The 24634-nt window shown below is 40.8% G+C and overlaps 2 protein-coding genes across 2 annotated transcripts in view; both read right to left on the bottom strand.

Annotated features, from left to right (window-relative positions):
• The window catches only part of RIF1 (replication timing regulatory factor 1), a 38547-nt gene extending 37086 nt beyond the window's left edge, over nt 1-1461 (bottom strand). Inside the window, 1 exon segment of the mRNA XM_056348485.1 lies at nt 1250-1461. Within this exon segment, the coding sequence (XP_056204460.1) occupies nt 1250-1356 (107 nt within the window). The 5' untranslated portion in view covers nt 1357-1461.
• A 2212-nt stretch (nt 1462-3673) lies between these two features.
• Nucleotides 3674-17048, bottom strand: TNFAIP6 (TNF alpha induced protein 6). The gene is made up of 6 exons (XM_056349015.1): nt 16827-17048; nt 10824-10961; nt 9364-9525; nt 6967-7195; nt 5859-5899; nt 3674-4788 (listed from the first exon to the last, which is right to left on the bottom strand). The coding sequence occupies exons 1-6, from the start codon at nt 16918-16920 to the stop codon at nt 4625-4627; spliced, it is 828 nt and encodes a 275-aa protein (XP_056204990.1). The 5' UTR covers nt 16921-17048; the 3' UTR covers nt 3674-4624.
• Between the last annotated feature and the right edge of the window lie 7586 nt (nt 17049-24634).

Here is a 24634-nt window from a genome sequence, read left to right as displayed (position 1 = left end):
CATTTCTAATACACAATTCATTAGCTAGTACAGAATCAGTTTTCTGGGGAAAGAAATTTAACACAACACTGAAGAAGTGAGAGCAAACATGCCAGTCACCACATGTTTATTCTGACCTAGTAGCAGAACATTGTGTTATAAAGTACCTACGTCCCAGTATACATGAAAAAGTGCAGTGACTAATGACCCATTTGTGCCTCTGCAGCATGAAAAAAAAGAAAATATATCTTAAGGGCTTTAATTTTTTGTCAACTTCTATAAAAACATTAAAAGTTAATATGCAAACTTTAAATGACTGCTGAAAATTAGATAAACTTTCTATAGAAAGATGTGAGTTTAGAAAGCGCATTCCTCAAAAGCAGCTCTAGAGTGCCAGTTCCCTGCTCCAGGAAAATTCTGGTTTGACAGCTAGCAGCAATGACTTTGCACATAGCTGAAGAACATCCATGCAGAAGTTATACGTATATAAAACGTCAATAACCAGTTTCACATAGCAAAATTCAACCGTGTTAAGTGCAATCATCCAGAAGACAACCTAAGAAATCTGCTGTTGCTTAGTATTATCTTAGGACTTTTTTTTTCTTTCCATTACTACTAGAAATCTGTAAAATCTTACAGTGTGATCAGTATCGCTGCGAAGTTGTTACAGTTTTAAAAGTTATTGCAATGCTGAAAGACAGAAACTCAAGGGAGACACTAATGGGAAGAGACAGTGCCTTTATATATGCTAACAAACTCGAAAGATTCAGGTGAAAGATCATCACTGTCAAGTACCTTTCGGAAAGAAATGCAGTTAAAAGACGACCATTCCAAAACCCGAGAAAAAACTCCCACCACAAAAACCTTAACTTTTCCCATCATAAAGCTGAAACGCAAGTCTTTTTCAGTTAGAAAAGTTATTTTTTCCCAGCGTTCCTTCACCCACCTCCGCAGCCTGCCCAAGAAATGCAGGAGGCTCTCGGTGAGCAGCCAGCGAGCAGAGGCCCGCCCGCCCGCCCGTTCCCGCGATCTCCAGCCCGCGGCCAGGCAGCCCAAGCCCTGCCGCGCCCCGCAGCCGTCCCTATCTCGGGCCGGGCAGAAGCTCCCCTGCCCGCCCCGCCGCGGCCGCCCGGGGCTCACCCTCCCTGGCCCGGGACAGGCGGGCCGAGCCCGCGCTGCGCACCGCCTCGGCTCCCCGCCGCCCACACAGGCCCCGCAGATAGCCTGGGCCGCCCCCTCCCCTCACGCTTCCCCCGCGGCCCACGCTCACTTCACGATACTAAGGTGCACGTCGGTGAGCTCTCCCGGCGGGGCGGCCGGATCCTCCAGGGTCTCCAGGAGGGGCTGCAGCCTGCCGCTGGCGACAGGAGCGCTCATAGTGCTGAGGGCCCTGCGCGGCGGACGGGCATCCCAGTACCACCAGCGCCGAGCCCAGCGGCCGCCCACCTCACGCCGCCTCCCGGGGCTAAGATGGCGGCGCGCGGGACGGGCGGCCCAGCCAATGGGAGCGCGGGGAGGCGCGGCCGGCGGCCGAGCCGGAGATCATCAAACGGCGTCACGCGTGTTCTCCGCGCGCGGCGGAGCGCGGAGCGATGGATCGCTTCCCGCGCCTCTCGGGCACCGCCCCCGGCAGGCACCGCCCCTCGCCGCCCATTGGTGGAGGCGGCGGCGCGTGCGCTGGGGGCCGCGAGGGCCTGTCTCTCACCTTAGGCGGCGCTCGTGAGGGGCCGAGTGAGGCGCGGTGCGGCTGTCCTCGCCTGGCAGCCCCCTTCATCTACAAGTCAGTTGTTTCTGACTGCAAAATAATGGCAATTGATGTGAATAAGCTGTAAATAATATGGTCAAGTTTGTATTCATAAACCAATATTCATTTTAATGCATAAATAAGCTTGTAATTGTATAGCGACAAAGGGGTTAAAATGTCTGAAAGATCATATAGACTGTTCTGGCAAGAAAGTTGCAAATCTCTGAAAGGGGAGCTGTCCTCCTTATCTGCAAAGCAAGCTGCCCTACCAAGGAGATAACGGGACAGCAGGATGGCCTTGAGTAAAATTACAAGGGGTATTGTAAAAACCCTGGGAAAGATTTCTACAAGTCTGCCAACTCATCACTTTTGAGACCTAAGGTGAAAAGTACACCATGAGGAAGACCTACGGCCTTCCTCCCATAGACCACTGCCCACATTCTAAAGACCCCGGCCCACAATTTTTGGAAGAATCTGCGCAAGCGTGAAGGACTGATAAGCTAATTAGCATACGAAGCGAGGGTAGGCGGGTTCAGGTGATGAATATGTATAGACGTTAATGGAATATTCATTGTTTCATTATATAAATATAAGATAATCTGCCCCTCTGGGTGTGTACGATTGGTGGAAGGATCCCCCGTACACCCGACGCCGACAATAAAGAATATTAATCACTAAGAAATTCTGAAGACGGTCTTTGAAACACAAGGCCTCCCAGGTTTTTTGCTGTTTTGCTCCAGCTCCACAGAAACCTACCTGCATAAACCTGAACTTCCTTAAGACCCAAATACGGGAGTCTGTGCTGTGAAGCATGTAGCCCTGCAGCCATTTTCAGTTGGGTGTTTCTGATGGTCATTTAATGGGGGGGTCCCCAAGTAGGTGTGGGGTTTCTGAACGGCAGGGAAAAGTGAACACAACAGAAAGTGTGCAGGGTCTTTGCTCCCCATGGTGGCTGTAGCACCAAGTGCTGCCCAACATTCACTGCCATCGTCCTCAAACGTGCATGGTATGTCCCACCTCGCGGTGAGCTGCTGAGAGGGGATGGGTGTGGGATGTGTGGAATACATCAGGGCGTCTGTGGGTGTAACATGGAATAACAGCAGTGGCAGCAAATCTGGAGTGTGAGGAAACCCTGTTTCTCAGGGATAGAGATAGGCCTGAGCAGTAACGTTAATGGCTGAGTCTCAGTCACCTGCAGGGACGATGTACAGCGTCGGAGGTGCTTGGCAGGAGGGCCTGTATACACCTCTTCATTGTGATCCGTATCAGTTCAAGACCTGTTGCTTCTCAGTTAAAGAAACAACAAAAAAACACCCTACGGCATAAACAAAATGTTAACAGTTCTCTTCATGCATTTTCCTAATTAACAAACACTTCTGCTGATCTTGGAATGACATTTTATAACAGGAGGATGTGAAGTTTATTCAGTCCATGAGGTAGGAGGATTAAAAAGCACCAGTAGATTTTAGGCGCAGCTTGATCCCATTAAATACAGTGATATGAACGTTGTTTCCTGGCACTCACATGAATCATGAATAAAGTGTTGGAAATGACAGGGAGAGAAGCTGCAGTGCTAGCTGCAACATTGTTCTCCAGTACAGCCAGGAAGCAAGACTATATTCCCAGTGACATTACAACAATAAAATCTCAAATATTAAATGTATTTAAAGAACCAAGAATTAGAATAAATAAAGATGGGTCTGATTAGCTTAAGATCCTCCTCCTCTTGCACAAAACTTTCTGAGAAATTTACAATGTTCCAAACAAATAACTGACAGGAGGATTCTCAGTGAACATTAGACTTCAGCAGGTCTGGACTCAAGAAAACATTCGGACTGAAAGAAAGGAACTCTTAAAAAGTATTTGTTGCTTTAAATTGAGAAAAATGTTTCCAAGCGTGAAAAGTTCTCAAGAAATAAGAAATAATTAACTGGAAACTCCAGACATGACTAAAACAGAGGTAGCTTTAATGCTGCTTCAGACTGAGGAATTAAAACTGAAGTTCAAAACATATGAAGAATGATTTATGTTCATCAATTCACAACAGTACACTTTTCTTAAAACCCGTGTAAACAACATACAGCATCTTGACAGGATCTTCTGAACGGATTTGCTGATACTCGGTTAGGAATTTCTTCTGATGCTTCATCTCACCAGTTTTATTATCATTACCAAGTCTTTCATTTGATTCTTTACTAAGTGAAATCACAGAAGTGAAAGGACTTGGAACATCACTTCTCTGGATGAGGAAACCCTGACAAAATTCATTGAGTAGTTTCTGATTCATTTTACAAGAAAATTATGGTAATAATATAACTGATTCTGTGCTGTTCATGCTGCTTCCCAATCTTCTGACTTCAGACAGTTACATGGGTGGCTGCTAGGCCGTCCACAAGATGAATTTATATATCTTAGAAATAATTTTACTCTAAAGGCCTTTTGAGTTCAGGACAATGAGTTAATTAAAAAACAAATTGTGTGTAGAGAACAGGAAAAAACAAAGCAACAATCTAAAAAATAAATATCTGGAAATAAGGAAAATATAGATAAGACAGGAAACAGGATATCAAATTTCAAAATAATTGGAACGGTCACACAAAATGTTGAAATGGTGCAAGAAATGAGGAGAAGGAGCAGTTTACATAGAAAAATAATTTTAAAATCTTTGGTAACAATGAATTCTTCATGTTTTTACAGCACTTGTAATCTACAAATAGTCTTCTATTATACATGTAAGTATATTTTATAATTTATTCCCTAGTGTACTTTATTAACAAAACTTATATAAAAGCAGAAAATAAAAAGTCAGACAGATATGAAGGAAATGTCTTATCTGAAGAAACAGATATCTGAACTGGGTTCTAAAACATGTTTCTTAATGAGTGTATCTCATTACTCTGCTCACATAATACCAAATTTTCCAGATAAGAAGTTTGTTTTTCCTTGGGTTGTTGTATTCTTTCCATCACTTGACTTTGAAGGTATGTCTATAGTTATATATCTAATTTGAAAACCACCAGCAGTCACTGAGGCATCTGTCAAAAACTTCAAGGTCATAACATTGCCTGGGGACAAGAGAAAAAAAACCACCAAGGGTTATTTTTTTGGGTGACATAAAAATGTGATACTTCAGAATTATTTTTAAAGTGGTGTTGCTTGCTTGCTTCTGAGATCTTTAGAATTATCCACCTGATCTGTCTGCTTCTAAGCTATGGCCTGGGAGGATGATACTTCCATTAGCCCCATGGAAAATCAGGCAGATTTTGATCAGTTTTATTTGCAGAGCCTAGAGGTTGATGAAGTTTTGCTGTAGCCAGTACTTTCTGCAAAGCATCCCCTGTTCTGTACAATGCTGCTTTGCTTCATTCTACCTGTGAAATGTCATGCTTCGTGGGTGAGACACATCTCGCATACAGCCTCACACATCTCCACACAGGTGACACAGGGGTGATGTTGCTAATCACTCTCCCATGAGTGTCATTTGCTCATCTCCACCAGGCCTATGTAAACTGGGAGGTCAGGGATGGCACAAGTCAACTTTTCTGTCCTCTTTCTGCTGATGACAGCTGTGGGCTGGCATGAGTTTCTGCACAAACTATCCAGAGACTATCCCAGGGGATGTGGCTACTTCCTTGCACAGGTAGCCCCATGTGATGTCTGTGCTACAGCAGCTTTGCAACGCTTAAGTAAAAAAGAGGTAAAAGTGGCTTTGGTTTACATGCTATCAGACCTTGACCTGTGGTTTAAACCGACTCAGAGCATTATGTCTATAACCAGCTTTGGAAGTGTTCTTGCAATCTTGAAATGGGAAAAATGGCTGCATGAACGTTGCGTGCATAAGTAAATCTGCTCTGTCTTTATGCCTGTGTGAATTAACGTGCGCCGGTGTACTACCTCTGTGAGGCCAGCAGGATGCACCCTTGTTATCTTCTGACTTTTACATTTAATCAGAAGTAATTGCATCGAGGAAAGAGCAGGCTGGCAATTTTGAAAAGCAGTTTATGACATGCTGGCCATAAAGCAGAGATTGTGTCTTTGGACATCTTTACCATACGCTATTAGAAAGTAGGAACAAACGGTGAATTTGGCTGATTTTTACTTTTTTTTTTTACCATAAAAGGTGCAAATATATTACCTGTGCTAATGATATCATCTGGTAACTCATCTCCACAAAACCTGGAAGAAAACATAAATGGTCATGACTAAACGACACAGCCAATATGCCATACCCCAGCCATATGGGGACCTGTGCTGAGAGGTGGCTCTCAGGCCGTACTCTCCTTCGGAGCTGTGGCTAAACTGGTTATAGGTATTCAGTGTATGTAATTCTCTCCTATATGTTAAAGCAATTGCCTAAAGAATTTTTGTCATTATCTTACAGTAAGGCTTAGGGGAGGGAAAAATGCAGGAAACATTTTTCAATATATGCAGGAAATCAATGATGCAAAACAAGAAAAAGAGCAATTTAACAAGGCACTACGGAAAAGAACAATGGCCCATGGCTAAGAAAGGAAGCACATTGTCAAGAAAAACCTTTAAAATTATCTGTAAAGGCAGAACAAATAGATTATATCTTTGCTTTGCTACACATGATTTGTAGAGAGGATGTGAAAAGTAGCAGGAATTGGGAAGGTATTTTTATCACTTATTCTGGTTTATTTTTTCTTCTGGAAAGTGGAGGCACTTCATATCCAAATATGACTGCTAAAGGACAAGCAAAACTATGACATCAAAGAAAAGAAAATGAGAATTAAGCAAAGAGGGAAACTACATCTAGTAAGAGAGATGATATATAACACTTGTACTGTTCTGATACTATTAGAAATAATTTTACTTCTGTAGTGAATAGTAACTTAAATATATTTTTGCTAACAGCTTAACACCCCGCCTCCCTCCTTTCAATTAAAGCAAATACAAAATACTGTTTTGAGATCGCTAGGAGTTCTTCCTGTAAAATAATAGAGAATTAAGATTATCAGCTAACTAAACACTGTTGCAGCTCTCTTTCATGTAATTTAAGAAAGCAGAAAAGGGCAAAGCACAATTCTCTGAAACTCTTTACAGGCCTCTGTTAATGACAGTAAATTGCCAGGCAAGGTAAGTCAGGTACTATTGCTTCAAGTATTATAAGTGTATCAGAGGTGCTAATTGGATAAGGTAGTACAGTGTTCTTCTGAAGTAATATTCTGGGGGGGAAATTAAATAGTTTGATTCTTTGCATATTAACACTGGAATTGCTTTACCTGCCCACAAAGCCATTGATATCATCATAGCTATCATAGATTTCCAAGTAATCAGCCATACAAGCAACGTCGTCTTCAACATCAAACTCTAGAAACTGTAGATGAATACGTTGTCCATACTTTACTCTGATATGCCAGTAGCAAATTTGCTCATTTTCATACTCATTTGGATAGCCTGGTGACTTAAAAACATGTCTTGAATCCGTGAAGACTCCACCACATTCTTTTCCTAAGCGAAAAATAAAAACATTAGAGTTTTCAGTATTCATTCTGGATACGCCTATGGTTTAAATCTTTGTGCACTTTGACCCAGCAGATCCATAGAAAATCATATAGGAACACCCAGCGTGATAGCACTTTTCATATATTTAAATACTCAGCATTCACAAGAAATATCAGTCATTAGGTTTTGCAAGCAGATATTTTGGAGGCAGGAAGCAAGATCCCAAACTCACTGAACTCAGAGGAAAAGCTTTCATTGACTTCAGTGGATTTTGGGCCAGAGCAAAGTGTTTTATGTAAAAGGCATTTGGGGTTTCTGGCAATGTAAAGCTCTGAGTTTTACAGCTGGACTTGCAAGTCGCCCTAGCATTTGGTGTCATCTGTTCTTCCTCAAAAACCTCTTGAAAGTGTGTCTTCTACATAAAAACCTGTAAAGGCTAGTGATCACATACACCACATTGTACTCCTGTTACTGCTGCAGCTCTTCACGCCTTTTGGGCAAAAAAACACTCATTCCAGTTTGTTTCAGTGGCCGTTTGAACTTTACCAGACAGTGGGACCAACAAGTCTGGGGACCTCGCAGTGCTGAGCTTCAGGATTTGTCCTAGTTCCCCAGGTTCAGACCTGGGGGAGAGGGAGGTAATTTCTAAGGGTGATTCTGGGCACGTGAGTTAGGAGCCTTAAGCTGGATAGTGTGTGATGAACCCTCCTAGTTTGTACATTATCCATGAGTCCCAGTCCAGTACTTTTCAGCTCCAGGTCATTGCTAGGTTAGATGGACATTTCATGCTAAGCCTTCCAAAAGTCCCTCCTGACATCTTTAGCTCCTAAAGAGCATCGGTTCGGTTCAATCATTTGTCCTTGCTCACCCAGGCTACTTGTCTCCCACCTGCAGACAGACAACTCTGCCAGGCTTCGTAGCAGACTGTCCATCAAGCGTGAATACAAACCCTTGTAATGGGTGAGACTGCTGAGTCTTGGCAGTTCTGGTTTCCTTTTGTCTTCTAACCAAACACTGCATTTCAAAAGTAACTACTTCTCAGCCCAGAGGAGAAGGCTGAGAAAGGAGAAGGTGGGGCCAACAGTTTACATGCAGTTAATAACGAATGCAGTAGTCTCTCTTGCAGTTCTTTTTGAATGCTGAACATCTGTGACTGTCCCCCACCCCACAGAGCTATTTGATTAACAACTGCCCAGCTAACATAAACAAGCTCAAGCCCTGTGAGCAAAAACAAAATGTGCACAGCTGTACAGACATCAGGGACAACTCCAACTTTTGGCTCTGCCAGGCAGGGTAGTACACTTGGAATAGTAGGAGAGCCAAGCAGTGCACAAAGTCAAGCTTTGCTTTTCTTGTGGTGCCTACTTTTTCTGTCTTCCCTGCTACGTGAAGTGATACCAAGCTAAACCAAAACAGCGGCCATGTCAGTATTTCAGTCATCTGCAGCGTAGTGTGTGGAGGGAATGGAGAGCTGTCCTCTATCTGGTGAAGTCTTTTCAGTCATGTTTGAACCATGTCTCCAGATCTGCTTTGGAGATTTTGCTTTTCTCCATCTAGTTACACATGCACACACACGCCTACACAAGGCACTGCTGGGAGCTGGATCTGTCAGGTGTTTCAGTCCCAGGCATGGCATTCATTTTTAGAAGTTGTTCTATCTCAGGCACAAGAGAGAAGGGATAAGGGTTAACACTAAATCTAGCTTGTTTACAGGAAAAATATCTGGAAAATGATTCCAGTGTTGAACACCTCAGCTAAGTTATTTAAATGAAATCATAGGCTAAATGTAAACACTCATGCAAAACAAAGACATTCACACATCTCATTGGAAATGTTACTTACCTTTTTAATCAACAACAGCCTATTGTTACATTTGTACTTTCTGAAAGGACTTTGCCTAGGCCCAGTTACATATGGTACAATGCTGTGCAGAGACACTGAGCTCTGGGAAAGCCAGATCAGCTATAGGTAAGAGCAGATGGGGTTTGGTGCGCAGCTCCAATTAAAGCTGTATCAATACGCCCCCCTTCTCAGGTATTTTTTGGTATTTTTTTATGGTATTTATGGTATTGAAGCTAACTCATTCAGAGCCTGGGTGCCTTCATGCAGCCAGATAGCATGGTGTGCAGTCATAATCTCAGACCCAAAGAGCAATAGGTTTTTTTTAAACACACCATTAGGGTTGTAGCAGTAGGCATCCCATCTCTCGCTTCTGTTGAGGCGAATCCCATAATCAACAATACCAGTTTTTCCAAAGCCACAGTTGGCTCCAGCTTTTACTATGGGGTAACCGACTCTGCCCTTTGCCATCCATCCAGCAGCACACACATGGAAACCTGCAAGAGGGAGAAAATGAGCCATGGATGTGATAAATCAAGTCTTACTCAAGCTGATCAATTATTTGGGTGCAACCAGCCTAATAGAAATTAAACTACCAGAAAGAACAGTACTTTGAGAGGATAATTTTAAACACAGAATATAAAATTGCATTGTGTTCTCCACAATGTGATTATTGGTTCTTCATTTGAAAACAAAAATCAAATGCAGATGGACCGTATAGTTTCCCGGGTAGTGAGTTTTAAGCGCTGTACCAGCATTTCTAAACAAATTATACATTGGATGAGTTATACAAGTATGTTCTTTGTTTCCCTTTTGAAGTCATACGGATTTACTCAATCATATCTTAAGAGTTTGCAGCACTAAGTTCTGAGAATGAATAAAATACAACATACAAAACACAGCTAAGAAAACAAAGTATTTACTTAAAATATTTTCAATTTAAATTTAAACACCTGAAATACCTCAAGTATTTCTTGCTAAACAAACAGATCCTGCTAATGCATTTTGTGGCTAACAACTTAAAAACAATAGCCAAAGAATGCAATGTTATCCACTGTCTGGTAGAGACCAAGTCAGTGTTTTCACCGAGACGAACTGGAACATATTTGTGGCATCCTAGGACTATGAGCTACTCAGAAGAGACAAAAGTACCCTTTTTACATGTGTGCTGGTGCTGAGAGCCAGCTTCTGACTCAACGGCGTAGCCTGCAAATGTCTAGAACAGGATATTTTCCATTGTTTTCCCAATGCTCTGAATGAATTAATGATTTATTATTAGAAGTCAAATAGAAATACAGTAGAGGCTTCATTCTGCTCTGCTTTTCACTCCAAGCACATCACTCACTCTCTCTCAGAGCAAATATGGCTGGAATAAACATTACGAAAACATCTTGACTGATGATATGAAAAATAGCAATGCACGTTTCCTACAGGAGCTCCCTGGGGATAAACACTTTCCTCTGCAGCTCCCTCCTGGGTGCTGTAGCTGGGGAGGTACCGTTGCTTCCCAGCTCAGCCCGACAGCTCTCCCCTGGGTGATGCTGGTTCTGGGACTGTGCTGCACCCAGAGCTCAGGGGGATGCGTAGCACTGTGTGCAGATGTTCTCTCTCACAGCTCCGTAGATAGCGCAGTCATGCTGTTACTGAGGAGGGAAACTGCATGCAACTTGGGCAAAAATCCAGGGAGTTTAGAAGTCTCTCAGTCCCAGAGTTCATAAGATTCATGAAAATACAAGACTGGCAACATTATGAATGAGCAATGTGAAAAGCAAACAGACATGATTTTTTTTCGAACCTATTTTTCTCGCCGCCTCCAGCTGCTGATACGTGGCTAGATGTCCTCCCTCGTATTCACAGACTGCTTTTGCTTCTGCATAGGTGAGCTGGTACTTCCCAGAGCGCGACTCCCTGTGATACACTCCGGCTGCTCGCTCTGTGGGACCAAAGCAATTAGATGATTTCAGTATTATGTCTCAGCTGGCCCACCTTCTGCGGTGCTCTCACCACCTCCAGCAGTTTCCCCAAGGCCTGCACTTTGAGCTACTGTCCAGGTGAGAAGAGAAATAGAATGTCTGGCTGGTAGCTTTGCCACTGGAAAGTGTCAGAAAATATGTCCCTCCCAAGCCAAAGGCATGTTTTGGCAACCCAAAGGTATGATTTTGTGTGGGAGAAGTTTTGAACAACAGAGCTAGTCAGAGCTTGGTGAATTTTTGAACAACAGAAAATCAACAAACACAGGAAAAGACTCCCTGAGGAGCACTCAGAAGGCAGTAGTTATGGGAACGGTCGGCTGGTGTCAGCATCACTAATTCCATGTACCCTATCTGACTGAGGGGAAGCTCCTTCTGGATTGCTATCACAGCATTCTTTTGGATCTAACTTTAAGTGCCTTTGTAAGATGAATCAGAGCTTTGTTTTGAATCTCCAGAGAAGTTAAGTCAGAGCTACTTGGACAGAGGAGAGGCAAAAGTTAAAGGGAATAAAAATGTGAAATAAAAATATCTGAGCTTGTGTCACAAAGGGCAGGACCAGAACAATTGCTGGCTGACATTTTTGCTATGCAGAAAATTAATACACTGTCTTCATTATTGGTTTATTTGCTGTTGCAAATACAATGTAAGGCAGGTTTCCAGGGAAACCTAGAAACTGTCAGTACTACTACAAGTTTTATAATCTTTTCATGTTGCACGTGTCTGATGCCATATGCATGGAAATCTGTCTCAGAACCAATCTGTATATCTAATCCGAACAGTGTTTTTGTTCAGATCTGTCTTATATTTAGTATAATCTTAGAGAAACGGCTGTCTGTAGCTATCACTAGTCAACATGACTGGAAAAAGACACAAAACAGGAAACATTTTTTACAGTAGTTATTTGTACCATGGGTAAAAAAAGAACGTCTTTTCTAGGAATGTACTTAAAATCAGTAGTTTTGGCTAGGGTAGGGTACTTTTTAAAAAAACATGGTCACCACTGAATTGTGGTTAGCAATGGTGAGATCCCTTACTAGATAAAGAATAACGTTTGCCAATGTAGTTTTTGGACCCACAGTCACTGGCCTCACGCCCAGTGAAGTAAATGATGTTGCTGACAATAGTCTCAGAAGACTGAGAGCCGCTTTCTATAACATCACTGGGAATATCACTGGCATGGGCATTGGATAACATATATTCCATGGAAAAATCTTTATGAAGAAGCCAGGTTCATTGCAAAGAAGAGTCATAACAACTAACCACTGTGGAATAATGGTATGTTATATTAAAAAAATATCTATTTTAATCAAAAATGTATTCATAGGAAGTATAACTTTTCATTCATTCAGTAGTCTGCCATGTCTAACCTGGTAAATCCACTCACCACTTCTCTACAGTACAATTGTATTGGATTCAGTATGTATACACTGAAAATCAGTGCTACAGAAAATACCATGCCATTTAGCATCACTGCACTCAGGGGACAACCTGGAATTGACATTATTGCTCACTGCAGCTCACAGGGAAGGCAACTGAAAAGTGAATTTAAAAACACAGCCTGTAGTCCCTGGGATTAGCCGAGCTGCCCCACTTACACTGAGACAAAGAGTAAGGGCGGCTGAATTCTGCCCTTTCTATAGTCACCTTGACAAAGGTGACCAGTCACAGCAAAAGGAAGAGCAGTCTTAAGGCTTATTGTCAATTATGTTAGCCAGTAAAAGCCCCCATCACTCTGGCAGCCACCTTTGCAAGACCCATCCTCCTCCTTCCCTAGAACTCCTGCTGGATGTAGTACCAAGGATTTGGGGGAATTGTCACTGCTCAGAGTCATCGCTCCTGAAGCTGACAGTCAAAATTTATCATTTTTAGCTGTTCTCCTGCCTTTTTCACTTGGCAATATTGTTTCCAAATCTTATCCATCAAAAGTTATTTACCCCCCACTTATTGATGCTAAAATGTCACTATGGACAGGCATCATGTTTTTCAGACTATTGCTGGAAAGATCTGCTCTTCACAGTTTCTGCAGGGGCTGCTCTACCAACAGCGGCACCACAGAGTCTTCATGCAACATCCTGGTGGGTGGTGTTACCCTGCTGAGAGCAACCACTGATCCGTATCTCTGTTACTCCTTTGTAACATGACAAAAGTCACCTTTGGAAAGGCAGACCACACACATGTACTCCACCAAGCTCTGAGATTTGATGCTTGCTGGGTGTGTCACAGTTTAATGACACAGTATTCTGTAACAGTATATCCTAATTAACTGATCAGATCTTTCCAGGGCATTTTTTCCCCCTCCCTCTTAATTACATTACAGGCTGTGCAGAAAGATAAAAATGCATTGGCCAAAACAGACCTAGCATTGTACTTATGAACTATTAATATACATTTACATATTAATGTATCTTAATGTATATATCTGTATATACATATATCCACATATTCACAGTCATACGTGAACACACACACACGCACAAATTACTATCAGTCTTCACAGAGGCAGTATCATGGCCAGGTAGATAAACCCGTATGAAATTTTGTTTTCACTTGCAATACAAGTGCGTGCCTACCACTGTAAATGTGTACCATTCACATACCATGGGGCCAGCACTATGGAGTACAACATGTCCCAGCCTCAGCTGGACACCTTCTCTGATGGAGGATTCTGCCTGAAGGCTGCTCTCCGTCTGACCTGCCTGAAATCTCCTCTGCCTGGACAGGAGCGAGGACTTGTTTGTCCTTTGCATGAAAACCTGGATATTGGGGCTCGTGTCTCAGGGACTTCACCCACTTTTCTTCTGAGGTTCTTACTCAAAAGGTCATGGCTGTCTGGACATGTTTCTTCGAACTCACATTGCTTAAAAACTCTCCTGAAGCCCAGAGACAGCAGGATCCTGCACGGACAGTGACCCTCTATTCACCCACAGCAGCAGCAGATGGTAAAATGTAGCCAATCTCTTCTTGTAGCACAAGCAAAAGCAGCATGAAATTTGGCCTAATAAAGTACCCTCAATATGCATGACACAAATCCTAATACTAAATAAAAAGAAATGTTTAACTTTTAAGCAGAGGATGGCCATGGCGTGGCTAATGCACATGGTTGTACTTGGAGCACTCCACCAAATGGGTAGGTACAGCCCCTAAACCACACTGTCACATGGTGTGTGCACGGGCATGAAATTCTGAACACAGAGTGCAGCAGCTGTCCTGGGAAACCTACTCAAATAAGAGTATGAGCATATTTAGGCAAGACTGTTCCAATCCTCTCATCAGTTTACACTAAACCTTTGGTTATAATGTGCTTGTGTCAAAACCGAGCAACAATAAAATTTCATTCACACAAGAAAGACGTTAACAGGAAGGTGATATGGTTAGCTGCAGCAGAACTGCATCCTTCCTGAGAAAACCAGATGTTTTCTATCAAGAAAAAAGGTAAAAGACAAAAGCATTTCTAGACTGTCAGTAGTTCAAGATTTTATATTTGTGCTAATGATGTGTTGAGGAAGAAAGGTAGAACAGAAAACTCCCTTCATTTTCAGTTTAGTCTTGGTAATGCTTTATCCGAAGAAGCAGAGATAAGCAAAGCTTGGATGGCACTGCACACTCCTAGGTTTTATTCAAGGGGGGGAGTCTTGCTTGTGTATACTGAGTGTGAGTTTGAGGTTAGTTTTACTGTTCAAATTACACTTTTTCTTTTTTTTTAAATACAAAGATGCATAAATTGCATGGTCGTGATTTTGCCGATTTTTTTTTCACTTACATATGCCACTGAATTCCATTGGTAATTCAATTAACTGCACTTGAGGTTTTTTCAATGGTTTTATTACTGTGGTTACACTAGATGGTGTATTTCTAAAGGCTTCCACAGAGTCCTGTCCTAGAGATAAGAAAGCAGAGTGGTTATTTCAAAGTTGCACACTGTGCTTCCAGATTTGCATGTTTTTGTCTAATTAGAGCAAGCCATCAGTTTTTACCACAATGGTTTATTTTTATTTACTCTCAATGGTAAATGCTAAAGGTGTAGCAAACCAGAATTTTCTTATGCATTCCAGCTGACACCTGGTTTCTTCATTTTAAAGAATGAGAAATTTTTTTTCTTCACATTGACTTCAATTCATAAAATTGCTCAAATGATCACTTGTCATCACAAATTCACATTTATGTTGTAGAAGCCCCTAAAGGCTACATCCAGCGTGGCTGGTTGCCGCAGTCATGGATACACCACTATTTTCAAGTAAAACACCCAGGACCCATTCTCTGTCCATGAGTGCAAGTGGCATGGTGTGAGCCTGAACCCTCTTCCCCCTCATCAGGGTGGTCTCACCGAGGGACAGTCTGTGCCCCAGACCTCCCTGGCACTGCATTGGAGTACTCTTTAGAAGACCACTGGGTGACTGAAAGCAAAACTGTGCCAGGTAACACAAGAATGGTTAAACCAGAGACATGACGTGCGCGCGGCCACATGCTGTTCACTTGTGCATGGACAGCAGCCAGCCCGTACCGGCCCGCTACAGATAAATAAGGAGCCTGGCTCAGCAAGCCCGTGTGCTCCCTGCCCTGCCCACATCCCTTCTCTACAAAAACACCCATCACAGCCTGCTGCAAATTCAACTTCTCTGCCCCTACTATCAGGGCTTAGCACAGCCTCAGTCCTACTTATCTTTAGTGTCTCCTTATTGTTATTCCAGCCAAGGATACAAGCTTTGCTTCTTTCTCACACAAACATTTTCTCTGTCATCCTTTTTTTTTTTTGAACAGCAGCCACTTGAGCTGGTGCATGAAGCTGCCAAGCGGTCCTCCCTTCGAGCTGTCCCCCACCTGAGCACCTTCAGCAACTGTGGGACACAGCAAGCACATTTCAAGTTTAGAAGGAAAGAGAAGTCACAAAAAATGTGCGGTCAAATGGAAAACAGTATAGATTACTTTTCCTTCTCATTTATGTTACTGTTAGTTTACATGGTCCTCAGAGAAGGGACTGGAGTCACGTGATTGCTGCACCAGCTAATAGAGATAGCCCCAGTCCCTCATGGAACATCTGCGCACAACATCAATGTGGATTGGCTACAGGAATTCCTTAAAATCCTTAAAGAAATACACAACACTCTAGAGAGGATAAAGGAGTTTGTAAGTATTTGTCTATAAAATGGAGAACTTGATGCGTATTTTTGTTTTGGCATCCTTTACTTGACTATACTCTGAATACGTTTTTCTTTTGCATTGGATAATTATAAAGATCTATAAAAGAACTCTAAAAGCTATTTAAACCTACTTGAGGTATAAGAAACTATTCCCACAGAACGCATTTTCTATAGTCCTTTTGAAATTTCTCCACTGTTTAATGATGTGAGCAAACCAATGGCCAAAATGTATACATTTCTGTACTTTCTTAGAAACCTAGGAAATATTATTGCTATTGTTTCCAGATCATTTAGTTTCATATGTAGGACCCCAGGCATCTGAAGTATGTTCATGCAGAAAGTAATTCATTCCTTTGGCAAATGTTTCTCTTCATACTTGTATTCCTTCATTAGAAGCAACTGTTATTTAACGCTGTTTTCACTTTACCTCATGCTGTAGGAAAATACATTCAGATGAAACATCCCATAACTACTTTTTCCTGCACTTCAGAGTAACAGTAAAAAATAGTAAGCTCGTAAGGACAAAACTTAGTCATGCATCAGATAAAATTATCAACAAATTCAATGCAGGATTTTTCTCATATTAATGCATAGCTCAAGTTTGAATTGCTAGGTGCTTATCTTTACACTGTTAGACAAACACAGTGACTTTTGCAGCAAAACATTCACAATTAGATTATTTCTTACCTAACCAAATAGAGTTATGCAGCACTCCGTCCTTGAATCCCCATGCTTGAGCCTTGTCCCACAGCAGGGCAGAAAAGAAAATTAGTGCAATCATCTCTTCTGAACTATTAGGCTGTAAATATCTCCTGTTAAAACACTCAGGGTAACCTCTGCTAGCAGCTGGCTAGATCCTATTGGAACATCTGGTAGCCAGATCTTAAATAGTGCTTTCAGCTGTGAGGTCAGCAAGCCTGCTCCAATTGTGCTTGCTGTAGTATTATTACACAATTAAATGTGATGTCTGCAGTCGTCCATGTGACTCACTTTTGGCTCTCTCGATTCCCAGCGTGTCCAAGAATCCATTCTATCCCTCACTACTGCAGCACACATGAACACTTTTCAAGCCAAAGACTGTTCATTCTTCAGCACTCACTGTCTTCAAATTCCATAAAACAATAAAACTAATACCCGGGTTTTTTTGCTTATAGCTTTTTTAATCACACCAGTTACAAGACCAAAGAGAATCACACATACAACCTACCATTCTCATTTAAACATTCTTTTCTTTCATATATAATTCAGATTTAATTTCACATTCGACCTAATCAATGAAAAAACGTAAGGAGAATATTTTGCACTGGCTATTTGAATTCAGTTTCCCTACATGGAATCTGTAATTGCAAGTCAAACTCCCAGATCAGCATAAAACTGCAAGTGTCAAAAACAGATGCTCTTTGTTCTGCAACTGGGAAATAAAGCTAAAATCTTCCTCTCCAAACCACAGTTTCAAATCTGATTCATCGTGTGACAGCTGTCTGCTTGTCTTCCCTTCTGGCTGAAAGGGAATACTGCAGCTGCTGCTTATGGATGAGTGGGAGAGCAGAAAGGGGGAAAGATGAGAGTATGGAAATTGGTCTTGTGTTCCACACTTCTGAGCAGCCATTGGAAGACTCTGCTCTCCAGTTCTGATAACATTGGTAACAGAATTCTGAGTCAGGAGCTACAGAAAAAGATGTGCTCATGACCATGAACACAATCAAATTAAAATAAATGAAAAGGAAAGGGTGGAGGACTCAGTGCCTACTCACATCTATCATACACAGATGACCTGTACCAATGAGGAAGATACTCTTTATCACTCCAGCTTTAACATAAAGTGAAGAATGCCTAGCTACAGTGTATATACACAGACACATACATGTATTCCTCCCACCAGATGCTGAAAGTGAGAGCTGTCAGGAAATGAAGTTGAGAGAGAGCCTTTCCCCTGCATCACAGTAGCAAGGCACCTTCTGCAAAAGTCCCAATGTCTTGACCTGTCACTCTTCAGCACTCACTGATGACAGCAAAGCTGTTCTTCCAATAAAGTTCACCTACATGTACATTCCTGTTGCCTTACCCACTCAAATTCAAACCTTCGGTGTGCAGCAGGAGGTGTACAATGTACACGTGTCTTCTTGCTCCTGACAAAGCTCACGTGCACTCTGGTGGCAAGGCCTGGCACTGGGACTTCCCGCTCAGGTATCCCTGAAAGGTGATAACAGCCTACTGGCTCCTTCTGGCTAGCCTGGGACACTAGGGGCACAGTGGCTTATCGTCCTCCTTCCTGCCATGCTAGTGAGCTACCACAGAGCGGGATGCTGCGAGCAGGGATACTGCCGGCCAGTTTGTTCACGAGTCTCCACCATGCTGATCATCCCATCACACTTGAAGGCTCCTCTGACAGCAAACCAAGAAAGCATTCGAGGGACTTGCCTCACTGCATACAGGCAGGAGCCCTATTCTGTTTCTTCTTTCTAGATTTGAGGATTGGTGCTTTATTTGTACTTGCTTTCTACTTTAATGCTCAATAGATAAGAGTCCAAGATTTTTGAATGAGACCTAATTCAATTTTATTCTGTGAAAGCATATAGGTAGAAGTCTGTTGTTTTCTAAACAATCATATCCAAGACCTGTATCTGAGGTGACCTGGGATGTCAGTTGTGAAGATGCCAGTATAAACTTTTGGGGGTGGTGGTGAATGGAGGAGAGAGTGCTGAGTGTGTTGCTCTGGAGCATTCATTTCTTATTAGCTGAAGGAGATTGGCACTCAGCTTTTGCTGGATTGGAGTTGTGACATATTAATGGTATTTTCTGGGAACTGGAAACAATAGAGAGGCATGAGGGAAGGAATGGAAACCAAAGGAAAGTGAAAATTCAACAGCAGTGTCATTCACTGGTAATCTAAAAGACAAATTACTGATTCAAATGAAGAGAATCCTATTAGACTGTCCTAAGTTTTCTCCTGAAGGAAGTATGATGTGGATGCCTTTCTCTGCACAGGACACCTTTTCTCTCTGCCATTCCATGCAAATTTCTCTGGATGACATTACAATGTGAGTTGATAGCTTAATGATCTTAGATCAGAGACAGATGTCTATACCACAGGGAACTGTTCTGTTCTGTGGTAGGTGGGTGCCAATCCTACAAGATCACAAAAATGTGTTAATAGTGACTAACTCATGAAAGCAGGGAGTGCACACCAACTTGGAGATGATTTGTAATAGACCACCATACTGACATTCTTGAGCAAGACACTCATGCAGTAGTTAATGAAAAAATATTTTTTTCCTGAAGTTAACTGTTAATGGCCTCCGTTAGAAAAAGGAACTTCATAACTTTCAGTTAACTGAAAGGCCTCAGTTAGAAAAAGGAACTCCATAAAGGACGTAAAGTATCACACAGTTCTAATAACGAGAGTAGCTGAGAGCATCTCTTGAAGGTCTAATGTTTGAATGAATATATTCCTCCCTGGAGGAACAAGGCTATCTGTTAATAAGTCCGAAGAAATACAATGGCTTATGAATCACAGAATCACAGAATAACTGAGGCTGTAAGGCATCAAGAGAGGTCACCCAGTCCTGAAGTCAGGATTCAGATGTCTATTTTAATATCCTCTGAATAATCCCTCAAATGAATAAACTCCATCTTTGTCGGACAGTAACAAAAGCTCTACAGGGTTCAGCATGTTTTACAGGGAAGAGTAATTTGGTATGGTGAATATTTTGATACGGGAGGAAACAACTTAATGTTTGCTATTGTGTTGCATTAACATAAGACATACGCTCCAGATTCAGCCTAGCCATAAGTCTGTGCAACTTGCAATGTCAATAAAGTAACACATTCAGTCCTATACATCTGCCTCCCAAGCGAGCTGGAAATGGAAGTTTTTATCTGCGAATCCTAGCAGAACCTCTCACCAACAAGAAGATATTCCACAGCTGTACTTGAGCACTTTGAGACATTCATCTGACAGTATTTTCTTACGTTTTTTTCCAAGTTTTCCACATTTAAATATATCCCAGACAAATCTTATATAAACTGGGGCGGCGCGGGGGGGGGGGAAGCTTTGCTTAACTCTTTCCATAAATACACATGTTAAGAAATACTGTTTGAAATTTATTCTGTTATTTTGACTAGCATTTGAAGTGGACACCTAACATGGTAGTTCTCAAACTGTGGTCTGAAGCCCACAGCAGTAACAGACTAATAGCAATGACAGAGAGAAAAAAACAATCCAGTAGTTTAATGGATGAACCACTGAGGATGAAGGAATTTTTCAAGACATAACAGTAGTGTATGTGTGTCATGAATCTCTTTTGCATTAATTTAAATATTAAGCACCTAAACTTTTCAGTTTTCTTCCATTTATAAATGTTGAAAACAGTGAAAATATTTATAGTTTTTGTACTCTAAGACTCATATATTACTATCGGTGATACAGAATATATCCCAATTATATTGTTTATAATTTTGAGAATGATACCAATGATGTATTTGAAAGGAAAGGCATGGAGTGAAAGGCCTTTGATTGGGAGGTTTTTTGCAAGAAACTGTAATCTCATTCAGAAAAAAATATTTGGTGGGAAGTGTAGGAAAAGAAGTGCAGGGAAAGAGACAGTGAAAGAATTAAGGTTAAGTTTGTCTTACAAGAAAAAGATTAAAATAGCTGATGTGAAAGGTGCAAATATGACTGCACTGACTGAATTTACATTGTAAGAAATCTGAGCATGGAAGAACTATTTAACCTAAAGAAAGAATAAAGTTAATCCAATGACAGTATCAGCCCAGCCCAGCCCATCTACAGTTTAATTTAGTCTGAAAAGCAGAAAACAATTTCAAACTGTTAAGTCCAGAGAAGTTTTAGAACAGCCACACAAACAGAACACATAATTATTCTGAGATTATGTTTGAGGAGGAGCATGGACTTGATGTTCTTTGAAAGAAGATCACTTCCAGTGCCAACTTATTTTTATCTGATTTTAAACAAATGTTATTTTATGTTAAACTTTTTTTTTTTTTCATGAACTGAGCTGTCAAGGTACAAGTTGAAGGACTGTCCCACACTCCAGGACTTCCAGGGAGACCTTAAGAACCATCAGATCCCAACCATATGCCATGTGGCAGAAATAATTACACACGAGTTATTCCTGGCAGATACTTGCATAGCCTGTACTTACGAGCCTGCAGTGGTGACAATCCCACAGCCTCCTGGTGCTTAACTCTTCCTATCATTTTAAATACCTTCATCAAAACAACTTGTATTACTAAAACCTTTCCTGTTGCAGCTTCAGCCTGTTTCTCCTTTTTGCTTCAGCAGACTGAAGTAACAGATTCTTTACTGCCTCTGTAGCAGAAAACCAGTTACAAATGTTATTGTATCTTGCTTCAGGTCTTTCTTTAAAAATAAACAGGCTGTTCTTTTCATCTTTCCTGTAGGTCATATTTTCTAGACTCCTGATCATTCTTGCTCCTCTCCCCTGTACTCTTTCCAGGTGGCCTGCATCCTTCTTGAAGTGCCATGCCAAAACTAAACATAGTACTCCAATGAAACACTGCAGTGTCAGATAGTGCAGAATTGTGTCATATATTTTCCAGATGACATTTTTCGTTTATACAAAATCCTAGTTTGACATTTGCTGTTAGTGAAATTTCCTTTAAAAATAGCAAGTAAGGTTTTAAAAATACCTACTTATTTTAAAATGCCTTTGAAAAGAAGATACTTTAAGTATGAAAATGCATCCAAAATGAAAGAAACCAATGAGATTTGGTACGCCTACCTAAATATATTAATCTGCTTTTCCAATCTCTCTTTGCTTGTATGCTTTCTCTTTCAGTGAAAGATGAAAAGAGTTACCAAAATGGTGTGATGTGGAAAAGAATTGATGAAACTCTTATATCTAAGTTTTGGGCTAGTGAGAAACTCATTTCCCAATGAATTTACAGAACAGGTTTTCTAATTTGTCACACATTTGTCGTATTTAAAGGAAAGATGGAAAGAATTTCTAATGAAACTTCCTAACCTTTTCTCCTATATGCTTCAGATGATGCAATTTCAGAAAAATTTTATAATGTGAGAACTTATTTGGCCAATGATTTTACTATTTATTGTCACAGTGTAAGTTAATATTTCAGAGAGTGTTTTGTCTCATAACTAAATATTTTAAAACTTACTCTGCTTTGTCTTATAGTCTAATTCTCATTGAAATCAATGCCCATTTTTATCAGCTATATCAATGAGATAAGAATCAACCATTCTGTGTAATGGTGCTTTAGTTCAAAAAAGACAAACAAAAAACTTCATGTGAAAATAGAACCAACCAAAAACATTTGGGATTATTAAGAGCAGATGTTAGGAGAGTATAATGGTTTCACTTATAAAAAATCTGAACATTTGCCAAGTTAAAATATTTGCCAGTTGAAGTCCTATAGCAACAGTATTTCTAAGTGAAATAGCTGAACCTATCAAAATTAAAAATATATACAGATACAAAATTTAGGAGTGTCTCATGGATGTTCTTCTATGTTTACATTTTACAACTACATAAATATATTTTAAAAATCACAAAATGCTGTAAACACAGGTTTTAGAGTATGATACTGAAGAATAGGTAATATCGTAGGGGAATGCCAAGACAAACAGGCTCCAAAGATTATCAAGAAACTACTAAAAGAAAAAATAACTTGCAACTCCAGCCATTGCAAAGCAAACTACAACAGTTTTTGGTGTGTATGTGAAAAATTTAATATTCAGTTGCAAAATTAATGTATACATAGAGTCATACGTACAGAATTTAGTCCCTTAGAACCATAGTTAGGAGACTTGAATTTTGTTCCCTGAACACTAGATGTCAAACAGCCAATGTATGAAAAAACATCCAGGCCACCTTCTTCCAGCATTTTCAGAATAATGCTTTTCTCCTCCTGTTGGATACAAGGAGTATTTAGCTTTTTAGCCAAAGTGGATCAGCTTAAAGGGAAACACTAAGAGAGAGTTACCTCAAAATATCTATGGGCTGCTGATTGGCACATGCCTTTGCAGCTAAGCTATGCAGGTTCAAATATCCTCAAGCAGATGGAAATGTTGAACCTGTGTTCTGGAAGCTGTTACCCAGCAGTGCCATCACAGAAAAGTCTTCCTGTCTGCTGGGAAACTGAACTGGCTTCAGTGCCAGGAGGAAGATCCTAGGGAGGGTTCCCTGCCTGAACCACGGGTACAGAAACCTGTTCCTCCATGTTCCTGCAGCTGGTAACACTGAAGTCACATCTGACCTCCAAGACAGTTTGGTACCCAGAAGAAAGTCTGCCTACCAAAATGCTGTTTTACCTAATCAACTAAACATTTATGCTATGCTGAGCACCAGGATGTGCTCAGAGACTAGGAAGATTTTGAAGGTATGTACATGCCCGTAATACACACATTTAAAAAAGACCTAATAATCAGAGGTTTAAAAGACAATGTGCTTCTTTTTAATAAACATGTCCATAAAGATATTACTGTCTTGCAAACTTATATATAAAACATCTAGTATTTCCACGACAATACTTTTTTAAAACACAGTATATTAGCTACTTTTACATTGGTGAAAGCCGATTAGAGTCAAATAATTGGTGACTGTTCAACCACATGGAGACAATTTTTGCAAGAAAGACTTTGTGTTCAAGCAGTTTGTGGAAGTAAACATTCCTGTAAGCTTGTATGCTTTAAAAACTGGGTAATTCTAAGAAATCCCCCCATGTGTGGAACAGTAGAGATGATTATTCATGCCTACAAATGACAGTTAATAAGCTGCAGTTAATAATCACTTCTCCAGAATGATCCCTGCCCTGGCAACAGTTAAAACACATCAAGTGGACAGAATGAATTAACAACTAAAGATCACACTAAAAATTCACATTACTCACATTACACTTTTGGTGAAATACTGCATCAGTTGTTGCAAAATTGACAGAGTATTTCCCACAAAGCAAACACTTATCTTTACCATTTTAATTTTTTTTTCTTTATAATTAAAGTAACTAAGCATTCATAAGGGCTTGTTTTAATCTGCTATGTTTATAATTATTGGCATACATCATAGCAGACGTATTCCCACTATTTAACTCTAAGCATCTAATTTAAGTGTGTGAATTAAGAGCCTTTCCATTAAGTGAGCCTCCAATAGGCATTCAGAACATACACATGCTGAATATCTGACCACTGGTTTTTACCTGTTTTTCTTTAAATCCCAATCATTTGTCCATCTCATAACAACATAGATTTTAAAATCATCATACCTAAGATGTACATAGGTAGGTAGTGAATTTTCAGAAGCAAAATGGTCCTATGAGTTTATGCACAAATACTTGTGAAAATGTTGCCAGGTACCTAAATCCTTCAGAAAAATTGCCAAAACGTCATCAAAATGTCTCCTGCTCTGTGTTCTTAATGCATTGCTTCTGATCAATATTCCTGTTAGATTTTGGTAGATAAAGGAATTTATTAGAGCTAGGGTAGAACTGGATAGCTC

This window comes from Falco biarmicus, chromosome 8 (genome assembly GCF_023638135.1).
Source record: "Falco biarmicus isolate bFalBia1 chromosome 8, bFalBia1.pri, whole genome shotgun sequence".
In the NCBI taxonomy this organism is placed as follows: Eukaryota; Metazoa; Chordata; class Aves; order Falconiformes; family Falconidae; genus Falco; species Falco biarmicus.
This window is presented reverse-complemented; position numbering and strand designations above follow the sequence as displayed.